At 35.0% G+C, this 12227-nt stretch overlaps 1 protein-coding gene across 5 annotated transcripts in view; it reads right to left on the bottom strand.

Moving 5' to 3' along the window:
• Nucleotides 1-12227, bottom strand: part of BRF1 (BRF1 general transcription factor IIIB subunit) — a 224776-nt gene that overhangs the window by 84136 nt on the left and 128413 nt on the right. For all 5 annotated transcript variants that reach the window (XM_087952282.1, XM_026670128.2, XM_026670129.2 and 2 more), the window contains one exon: nt 9838-10089. In XM_087952282.1, coding sequence (XP_087808408.1) covers nt 9838-10089 — 252 coding nt within the window. The remainder of the gene's footprint in view (nt 1-9837; nt 10090-12227) is intronic.

The raw sequence follows: 12227 nt of genomic DNA on the forward strand, positions 1-12227 counted from the left end.
AAAAATTATGTGATTGATATGCTACTCCAGAAAATATCCAATCTCTCATTACCATCTGCCTCTAAGTATCTCATTTTTCACCAGCATTGATAAATGGGTATCTCAGAATTTGCTAGCAATTTACACCAAATTCTCAATTGGCTAGAAAGATCTCTGAAAAATATGGAGAATGTGGCTTTAAAGAACACAAATCAGAAATCTATCACACTTTCACAATATCAGCAAAGAAATATATCCATGCTGGCACAGCAGCAATACATAATTAAAAACCTCACAACATTTATTTAATTGATAAAAATGTCAGTGTTCCAAAACCTATGTTCCATGCCTCATAACCTTGTCTTATCCTATTATATATTATTTTCTAATCAAAAATTAGAAAATGAAGGTTCTAAATGAATTTAGTTGCGAATATAACTAAAATAATATAGAAGTAGCATTAGCAGAGCTTAGCATCATGTACCCAGTAGTCCTAAAGAAGTCAAAGTCATAAAAAGGATCATCTAGGGCAAAGTGTAAATTGAGCGAAGACATGCTCAGGGCTCTTCCTAGCTCTGGATATTGGCCTATCATTTGTTATGCTAACTTCAAAGCAGTTAACTCCAGTAAAATTCTGTCTATGTTCTCTTGTATTATCTTTGCCAAGGGCAAGAATTGCAGCTTCTGAAAAGGGCTTAATAAATCTTCATCTACAACAGAAAGTACGATGGTGAGTCCTCTCTGTATCGGATGTAGTCCTGAAAGGCTGTTAGCCTGATATTTCACTCGAACAACAATAATCACTTAAGTAACATAACTACAGTGGGTTTTGTTTTTCACTTGAATTCATTGGAAATTCCATTAGATTGCCAAGGTTTCATTTTCTATAATGCTTCTGTAATAATCAAAAGCAATACGATTGCCTTTTATGGTTATTATAATAAGAGGCTTCTAGGTAAAGGAAACAGGAAGAAATGGGCAAAGGAGTAATTCTTTTTGCTTGTTCCTGATGACCGCTCATCCAAATAATTGACTGTTATAAGCTTCAAAGCTATGAACAAAGGAAGCAATCCATCCTCTGAACCAGAGCTCTTTCCCCTTGCCCCCTGTTCACTTATAGGTCAAGTTCTTCCAATCTCCATCTCCTTGATTATACACCTTTTGTATACAATGATAAAGTAGCCGATCAAGAAGACAGATGAATTTAAGGGGTTGTTGCATACGCAAGGGAAAAAAGACAAGATGATTCTACGTACACACATTTCAACTTCCAACAAAAAGTGAATAGAGGACAGGAGACTGTGACTTTGTACATTAGATGGCAGCAAGGCCCTGAAACCTCTGAATCCCAAAAGATGCCAAAAAAGGAAAAAAGCAATCCAGAAAAAACGCTATTGTATTTTATGTTAGCCAATATGTGAACCTGTTCCACAAACAAGCTTATGAAGAAAAAAAATACTTGGTTAAAAAAAAAACTATGGTTGTCAATATAGCACCATTATGTTCCAACATCCCCAAGTTTGATCAAATTAGATAGAACTCTGCCAAACTGATGAGTGACATCATCAATCATGATGTTGCATTAAAGATTTTTGGCAAAAGGAATAGAAACACACAGCTGTGTCCTTAAGGTGGCATACTGCCGATGTTGCTGTGTGTGAAACTACTAAATTCAGCTTTTTCAGCGTGGATAGTACAAAACTCTGCCACTTATTTTTATAATCATTAACTCACATTTCTACTTCATTTCCCAGCTACTTTTTCATAGTGCTTTAAAACGTAAGACACAATGCATAATAAAACATGACCAACCTATATAGCAAAAGTCAAATACCATCAAAGCCATAAAAGCAAATTCAATTTCCTATCTCAAATGTTTTTCCATGAAGGAGAAAATTCTTCTAAAAGGACCATTTCTTAAAGAAGAATACTTACCATAGCCTAGGTAATTAACTCCAGATATTGGATATCATTGTGCCTCACGTTCAAGTACACATGATCCCACTTGGCCTTTTGTACTTAGGCCATTCCAATGGGGCGAGTTAGTTCAAGACATAATGACTGGTCCAAGATTATCTAGTGAATGTAATAACTCTTTGGGATTTCCCAACCCAAGAGCACTCAAAACATCCTACTGAGTCTAAACATGAACTTTCATAATGGCATTACTCTCTGAGTATCTCACTCTTTAATCTACAAGATCAAACATGATGGCAAAGGTAATATCTTAAGAGTCCAAGGCCAAAACTATATAATCTATAAAATGTAAACCAACTCTCTGATTTGTGCTGAGAAACCAAATAATAACTACTACACTTATTATATTAAGAATAGAAATGATATAATCACTTTGGGCAGGTTTAATAGATAGCTTAGCTGCAGTTTACAATCTTGAAGGTTATTCCCATACTCCAAGCATTATAGTAACCTAAAATCATTAAATAAAAATGAGAGGGCATTGGCATCACTGTTATATTCCATTTACCTCTGGATCAAAATGCCTAACCAATGTCCCAATAGTTCACCTATCCGAATATCATATCATGTATCAAAACAAGATTGGCAGAAAATAAATCTAATAAAACACATACATACATACATACATACATACATACATACATACTGATTAGGAATCTAGGTTCATTCTACAAGTAATCCTCGGTTAACAATAGTAATTGGAAATATAATTTTTGTCACTCAGCAATGTAGTCATGAAGCATGATGTCACAAGATTGCAATTCAGAAATCCTGGAATTCCCTGTTTTCCCATTAATTAAATTCCACCATTTATTAAGTGTGAATCCACCCCAATCCAAGCAATTCCCCTTATAGCCCTGGGCCTCAGTAAAGTGAAGGACTCCCCCCATCTCTGCCTTTTGGTCACAGCTGGACAGCTGTGTGCACAGCTGGACAGCTGTGTGCACAGCTGGACTCCTCTGCATAGTTCCTCTACTTCAGCTACACCCACCTGATCTTTACCATCTTCTTCCCCCCAGTGTTGATCATACATGTCTAGCCTGGCCCTATGAGAGGCACCTTCTTTCCAAGACCATGCATCCCTTTCTCCAAATCATTGTATGCTGTTCCTGTAACCCTTCAAAGGCCGATACTTTCTGAAACCTCTTGCCTTTCCCCAAAACCACACATACCATCCTCCAAATTGTGTGCAACCTTCTTGCATCTTTCTCATAATTTAGAGAAATGTGTGTGCAGCCTTCTGGCAAAGCTTTGGAAGGCCTTAAAACCTTCCTAAGGATCTGAAGAACGGTGGTGTATGGCAGCTGGAGAACAATGTGCATAGCCTCAGGAAGAAGGCAACCAGAACTGCCTTGCTTAGGGCTAAGCTGGGCATGCCTTGTCAGCAGCGGAAGGAAGAGGATAGCAAACATCAGTGGAATACAGACTGGCTGCTATGCTGCAGGGCTTGAGGTGGTACTCCCTGGTGGCAGTGGTGATACTGGGGCTAAAGTAGGGTGACAGTCACGATGCCACCTCTGTCAAGGAATGCTGCTGATGAAGTTTCTTTGATGAGAAGTGGAACACTCTAAAAAAACAACAACCCAAGAAAGTCTTTTGGACTTGCCTTTTGGAAAAAGCACCTTTGGGACTGCAACCTGAACCTTATGCTATTCAAAGTACAAGTAGAAAAGGAACATGCATTGTCATTGCACAATTTACACATTTATTAAATAGTAATCACACTTAGACTTATATACCACTTCACAGTGCTTTTACAGTCCTCTCTAAGCGGTTTACAGGGTCAGCATATTGCCCCCAACAATCTGGGTCCTCATTTTAAGGATGGAAGGCTGAGTCAACCTTTTAAACAATAAAATTATACCAACTGCACTTTATGCCAACTAAACTGTGGATAAAGCAGACAGGGGATAGATGAGAGACGGTTTCTGCATTATTATGCCAGTTGCAAAAATTCACATCTCATTAAGAGCATAATAAAGGCTCAATCAAAGATACAATAGTCTATAAAGAAACTCAAATTTATGAGCTGTAAATACAAGGTTTGATTCAAAAGGTTTGTTTCTATCAAGATTTATCATCACCCAGTTCGAGAAACCTTTTCACATGGTATGAACACAGAATACACATTTAAAGCAAACTGAAAGTAATCTTCACAAACTAAAGCATTTTGACAAGTGGCAATGAGGAACACAAAAATAATGCACGCCTCAGTAAGTGTAAAGAAAGTTGTGATTATGGGTACTGTTATGAAAAATATGATGAATAAAGCCACATCTGAACACGTTTAAATAAAAAGACAACCTGAAGTACACAATAAACTAACTTTTCTTACCGATTTCCTTAAAATGAGCATAGGAAAATTATAAACTAAGTACTTGGAATTAACAATTCCCATCATTCTTGATTACTGGCTATGAGGCTAAAACTAATAGAAACTGTAGCTGAAGCTTCTGGAAGGAATTGAGGAAGAGTTCTCTTAATTTAGTCTGTTATGGTGCACTCCATGTGTATTGAACCACTGCCTCCAGAATTTTCAGCTAGAATGACTTCAAGAATTGTCAATTTTGGGGACCCCTGGTCTAACATACCAAAAGGCCACCAGATGAAGAAAGCTACTCCATAGTATACAAATGGCACAAAAAAAATCTCTATAGATTTATACTACTCTTAAACATTTATAATGGATGGTATGCAGCCTACCTGAGCCTCAGATCTGGAGCTTTTGAAGATCAAAAGGCACCTTTAATAAGGGTGAGGGTGTGGAGCAGGGATAGGAGTGTTAAAAGTGATGATAAAAGGACACAAAAATGAGATGGAAATTAATGGCTGCAGAAAACAACAGGTACCATATACTGATTCTGAAAGTGGAATCAAGATACAAGCACAGCTATTACACTCGATTAAACAAGATAGAATTTCTGCATCTGCAGTCAGCTAATCTGTCAATATGTCTGATTCAAATTAGATATATAAGAAAGAATTGAGCAATATAGTCCTCAGTCCCATTTGTTTGTGCATGTGCAGGAAACCTGACAACTCTTGCTAAAATTGTAAATATAATTTCTCACAATTCTGAGAGGAGGAAACATAAAAACGGAGTGTAAGCTCTGAAAGAGGCATAACTTACTTTGAAAATCATTTCATTCTAAACCAGGGATCTTCAAACTTGACAGCTTTAAGACTTGTGGACTTCAATTCCCAGAATTCCTCCTCCAGTCATGTTAGCTCAGGAATTCTGGGAATTGAAGTCCACAAGTCTTAAACTTGCCAAGTTTGAAGACCCTTGCTCTAAACAGAGGAAAAGCCTGTGCATGACTCAGGTTTATCTACTTTACACCATTGGCTTGTCTGTTGCTTTATTCTTCACAAATATTATGTTTCGATGTCTCTGATTCCAAAAATATTGGGACATCTTTTTGGCTCAGCATACAAATCTATATACTCCAGCATCCTGTTTTTGTCCTCTAGACAATCCGCTACTTTAATGAGGCCCAAATTAGATTTCTGTCTATTTGTAGGAGGTGTAGGGTACCTCTATGTACAACCGGAAAGCTATAATGAATTATAGGCAATCCCTAGTAGGCCATGATAAAAGTATCAGACAATAAAATTTACTATTATTTTTATTTATTACATTTATATGCCACCCATCTCCCCTATTGTGCAATTCTGGGCAGCTTACAGCTCATAAAAAGATAAATGGAAAGTCAATTAAAATATTGTTATATTTAAAATCCAATTTCTAATATTTCTCCTATTTCTTCTGAGCACATGGGCAAGTCCACCACATGTGAAATATATGTTCCTTGTGCATAGTTACATTTCCAACAGTTAGGTGGTAAGTTGGGGAACATCTTAGCCAGTCTCGCAGGAGGTAGGTGTCAGCGATGAACCATTTTATATAGGTTTTCTTTATACGAGACTGACATGGTTAATTTGTAATTTGTTTGCCAGATGTGTTCCCACTTATCTAATTCAATACTATGACCCACGTTTTTAGCCCAAATTATCATAGATTCTGTGACTGTTTCTTCTTTTAATTTGTAGTCCAAAAGATATTTATATGTTTTACTAATTGTTTTCTTTTCCTCTCCTAGCCATATTTTATCTAATACTTGTGGGATCATATTAAAGCCAAATTGTTCTCTATCTTTTTTATAATGGGTTTGTATTTGTGCAAAGGGCCACCATGCTATCTCCTTTCCTTGAATTTGTATTTGGTTCCTATTTTTAAGCTCTCCAGTATCATATAGTAAATCTTTATACCTAACAATATTTTCATAATCCAATAGATTTGGATATGTGACTGCTTCCAATGTAGATAGCCACAATGAAACCTTTGGGTAGTGGTTTTTTTTAATCTTTTCCCAGATATTAAACAACACATTTCTTACATGGTGCCTTTGGAAATATGAATGTTGTTTAGACTTTCCATCCCACATGAAGGCGTGCCAGCCAATTTGGAGATCAAAATCTTCTAATACTAATAACCTTCTATTTTCTAATTTAACCCAATCCTTAAGCCAATTTACTATAGCAGCATCATAATATAATTCAAAATCTGGAAGGCCAAATCCTCCTTTTTTCTTGGCATCGTGTAATAATTTATATTTAGATATACATTTGTTTAATTCTACAAAAAACTTCTTTTCCCACTTGACTGGCACTGTCTGAAACAGGAACAACAGTTTTGGCAAAATATTCATTTTTACTATCGAAATACGTCCCAATAGCGATAACTGCAATTTGGCCCAATTCTCTAAATCTTTAACTATTTGCGTTATTAACTTCTAATATAAATGCCATATCATCGGTGAATGCCTGAAGTTTATATTCTTCTTTTTTTAATTTTTAGTCCTCTAATCTCTTGATTTTGCCTAATTTGTGCTAAGAGAGTCTCTTCTGCCAATATATACAATAGAGGAGCTAGGGGGCAGCCTTGTCTTACTCCCTTATTTATCGTTATGATAACTGTATTTTCCCCATTTATTAATATTTTTGCGGTTTGCATATTATAAATTGTCTTAATAAATCCTATAAAATTTTCACCAAATTTCATGCCTATCAGTTGTTTAATAAGGAAGTTCCAATTCAGGTTGTCAAAAGCCTTCTGGGCGTCTAAGAATATCAATGCCATTGTCTTGGTTGAGTGTACTTCATAATATTCTAATATATCCATAATGGTTCTTGTATTTGTTTTTATTTGTCTATGGGGGAGGAAGCCATTCTGATCAGTGTGGATAATTCTATTTAATACTCTCTTTAATCTTTCCGCCAATATTGCAGCCATTATTTTGTAATCTACATTTAAAAGTGATATTGGTCTATAGTTTTGAATTTTTTGTGGGTCTGATTGTTCTTTATAGATAAGAGTAATATATGCTTCCAAACATGATTTAGGCATGTTAGCGTTCTCCAGGGATTCATTGTACAAGTCCACCAATATCTCCTCTATTGTTTCTTGGAATTCCTTATAGAATTCCGAAGGAATTCCATCTGGGCCAGGGGTCTTATTTGCTTTTTGTGTTCAAATTGCCTTTCTAATTTCTTCTATAGATATTTTATTATTCAAATTTTGTTTTTCTTTATCAGTAATTTCGGGCAAGTTCTTTTCATTCAAATATTGATCAATAGATTCTTCTGGTACTTCTTCCTGTTTATACAATTTCATAAAAAACTCCTTAGCAATTTCTTTCTTTTCCTGGGTCTGCGTACATAATTTCCCTTCCTGATCTTGGAGAGCTATGATCGTTCTCTTTTCTTGTTCTTTTTTAATTTTATGGGCTAACCACCTCCCCGACTTATTTGTGTTTTCAAAATAATTTTGTTTTGCTAATTTAATTTTTCAGGCCAAATCTTCCTGTACATTTAAATTTATTTTATGTTTTACCAGATCAATTTCTTTCTTAATGTTTGAATTGTTTGGGTCCTTTTGTCTACTTATTTCCAAATCTTTCAGTTTCTCCCTCCATATGTTTTGTTGCTGTCTTTTTTCTTTATTCTTTTTAATACTATAAGCAATAGTTAGACCTCTCACATAGGCTTTGGCCTTATCCCAAAGATTCTGTAGAGAGGTATGTTCTCTTTTGTTTATTTCAAAAAATACGTTCAATTCTTTCTTTATCATTTCTATATAATCTTTATCTTTTAATATGGTATTATTAAATGTCCATCTTTCAATTTTTCTCTTTCCTTTCCATTTAATTTGAATAGGATTATGGTCAGCCCATAGATTTGGCAAAATCTCGATCCTTCCAATATTCTCCATTAACCCAGGGTCCATCCATATCTGATCTACTCTGGACCAAGAGTGGTGGGGGTTCGAAAAAAAAGTATATTGTTTTTTATTTTGATTTAATTCTCTCCACACATCTTTCAAGTTAAGTTCTCTTACCATATTATTAAAAGAAGAAGGGAGTATTCTCCTTTCCTTTTTTGTTTTTTTGGAAGTTCTATAATCTTTATCTTTGTCTGGGACTGCATTATTTAAAACTTGAACCTGAAACTTTTCTGCTAAGTATGATAGATTTAAACATGGAGAAAAAATACCAATATTTAATTTTGCACATCATAACTGCGGCCAGAATAACCTACGCACAAAACTGGAAACTGTCTTTCATTCCTTTAGAGGATATGGTAATTAAAAAAATACATGAATGTGCTGAGATGGATAGCCTAACCAAATTGTTAAAAAATAAACAAGATAGTGACTATTATGAAATATGGAACATTTGGTATGATTGGTTAAAGAAAAGGTAATATTTGATATTTGGATAAGTTATGGAAATGACAGAAGATGTGCATTTAATTATAAACTATATAGAGAAATTAAAAGAAGGAAGGAGTTATTGTAACAAGGAAGATCACGTCAATGATAAAGATAAAGAAAAAAAACCATTGCTCAATATACGCTGTAAAATGCATGTATGTATGTATGTATGTATGTGTGTGTGTGTGTATATATATGTGTGTGTGTGTGTGTGTGTGTGTGTTGATTTGTCTGTTTTAAATGTATGTCAAATAATTTTTTTTCTAGAATAAAAAAAATTAAAAATAAAATAAAATAAAATATTATAACTATGGAAATTAAAATTTTAAAACTATGCAAAAAACCAGGACCAAGAGACGTACCAAATGGGGATGAGATCTTCTAATCCCATCAACCAGTGGTGAGCACCTCCCTTGTGGCCCCAAGCCAACTGGCCAAACCAAGTTTTAATACCCTTCAGGAAGGCCAAAAGGATGGGAACAGTTTTCACTTACAAGGGTAGAGTGTTCCACAGAAATGGGGCCACAGTGCAGATGCTAAACATTCTACCAACCAACCTCAAGGCCATATGAGAACCTACACATATCCCAGAGACATTCATGAGTCTTCAGATTGAAAGTGCATGCATATTGAAAGAACAGTAAAACACAGAAAATGTGAAGTATGAGGCACTGGTGATGTTATCTAGTTGGGCAATGAAAAGTCTGCAAGCAAACAACTAAGCTCAAAGAACATCAAAAATTCCTCAGTTCAATCCTGAGTGACATGCTTTATATTTTCTTCTGTTAGAACTAATTCTTTCCTTGCTAGGGTTTTAATCATTTTCAGGGAATGAAGAAAACCACATTTTATTCATTGTATGAAAACCACATATGTACAGTGTAAGCCAACAAATCTATTTTGAAAAGAATAAACACCAGCAATTAATGAAAACATGTCAAATAAAAAGAAAATCTATGGAACTAATTAAAAAACTGCAACATTTTTAGATGCTATAAAATGTGAACACTAGTGCCCTGAAAAACCCACAATTAATGTTCGCAAACTTTTTCAGGATCATAATTCAGTGATTATTCAAATGAATAATTTATCAATAAATTTATACTTACTGTGGTCTCGGTCTTTAGTCAATATACATTCTTTTATAGATTCTGTTATTCCAAGACTGGCTGCAGTAGGAAGAGGTCCAAGCAGTGATTCCAGAGCAGATGGCCTTACAGAAATTTCTTTTTCCTTTGATCTGTCTTTATCAAGCAGTTCATTATAAAAGTCCATGTTCAGATGATTTGCTGCTGCTGCCAGTTCTTCATCTTCTCCATCCTCATCTCCAAATATACTTGAAATAGTATCTTCCATGCAATCTTTAAGGACAGAGGATCAAATGTTATCAGATATGATAAAATTAAAAGTGCTCGATATGCTATTTATGAGTTTCTTAAGATTCCCAAGATTAGTTTTCTCCCTTTCAATAGTTTATTATCTGTGCTTGTCAAAGGATCAAAGTCATATCTTCAGAAAGGTCTTCAAAAGGTCTCATTTCTTCCGCCGATTAATGTGTCTAATCTCTATGCAGTACATCAGCAAACATATATGAATCTTTCCCAATGTGGTCCCCTCCAAATTAGAATATTCTGTCCAACCATGTTTTAATATTATTTCTTATCCCAGTTATACACTAATCGTTTTCTCTTTAAAATGTTTGACTTCCATTTTTATGAAACTTGATATCAAGTATAGTAACATATTCATAATATTTAACAAGATTGAGTAATACCACATACAATGTCAGTAGGAGTTTTGTCCTGGAAAAGAGTAATCCATGTGAGGGGATCCCAGAAATGATGTCCTTGCTGCAGACAGTACATTACCTAATGTAGCTTAGAGTGTTACATTTACTCCCTTGTCTAGGAGTGAGTTCAAATTAGAACCAATTTTCCAATTACACTTGGGAAAAAAACATATGGAATAACAACTGTAAAATACTGAAATCTCCTGAGTTTAATGTAGTGGATTTTATTCAAAATCACTGAGAAATGAACCAGGCTTGACATCACTTGAGCAATACTATATACTAAGTTGTTTGTTTGTTTGTTGTTTGTTTGATTGATTGATTTTTATCCCACCTTTATTGTTTTTTATAAATAATTCAGGGCAGAGAACATATTCATACTCATTTCTTCAATTTTTCCCACAGCAACAAATCTATGAAGTGGATTGGGCTGAAAGAGAGTATCTGACCAGAAATTACCCAGCTGGCTTTCATGCCTAAGGCAGGACTAGAATGCACAGTCTTCTGATTTCTTGCCTGATGCCTTAATCACTACACTAAACTGGTACCCAGATATCCAGCTTACTGTCTAATAATTTAATAACATGGATTGGTTCCTTCAAAAAAGTAGCAATTAATTACTTTTCCTTGGTGGGACCTCTAATTTGAAACTGCCATAAGAGTTCGCATTGGCTTCTTCTTATTAAGTCGGGGTCTCAAAATATATCTTTTCACTCAGGCTCTTGCTTTTACATTCTGCAGAAGTATATCCTCTTACCTTAATAGGCTTCTGGATGCTACTAACCACTTAGTCATCACTTAATATTAAACGGGCAGGGGACTTTTTAGGGCTGGCAGCCAAACTTTTTCTCATTTTCAATTTAGCTTCCAAGATCCACAAAAAACATTACAGTAACAGGACTAGAAGGCCGGGGGCTGGGAGGCTGGAAAGGTGATACATTTAAACTTATCCTTGCAATAGGAAAGAGTCATTTGTAGAGCTGACACTTTCATCAAAATGGCAATTAGTGCCAGGAGATGCAATACCACTTCTCCTTTGAAGATACAGACAGAGTTCCAGGGTTGAACGAACCCATGATAACTGGTGCGGAGCCTGCTTTATGAACATGACTGATGTTATTAGGAATTAATTCTTCTACATCTTGTAGGTGAATTATTGCACTTCGATAATGAAATACTATTCCAAGAATTGAAATCTAAACCATGTAGTTGGGGCCATTAAAGAAATAAGATTCAGCAACCAAGTACTCCTTAATTGTGCATAGTTTTAGCTCTCACTGACAGCCTCCCTCATCCTGACTTCCATTATTGCTAAAATAATTTTTAAAAAGGAAGAGCAACAGCCCCACCACTGAGCCAAGGTCAGCTCCCGAGATTCAAAAATATGAACTTTAGAAAATAGGGAAAACACAATTTAACATTATCAGAAAGGGATTGTTACTACATATTATATGCAAGTCAGCATAAATTTCAGAAATCTTGAAGGGTTTAGTATGTACATCAGCAGCACAGAATATATATTGGGAAAGTATCTTATTTATAGAATTATTTATTAAGAACAGTCTTAATAAATCAAGTATATATATTTAGTTGATACAATATATGTAAATATGAAAACAACACTAAAACAGCATTTAAAAACAATTACTAATAACTTCAAAATCCTAAATAACAAGAGACTGGCTTTAAGTCTTTCCTGACATTCAAAGG

The sequence above is a fragment of the Notechis scutatus genome, chromosome 1 (assembly GCF_049901735.1).
Source record: "Notechis scutatus isolate UNSWTSFEM ecotype Mainland chromosome 1, rNotScu1.2, whole genome shotgun sequence".
Classification (NCBI taxonomy): Eukaryota; Metazoa; Chordata; class Lepidosauria; order Squamata; family Elapidae; genus Notechis; species Notechis scutatus.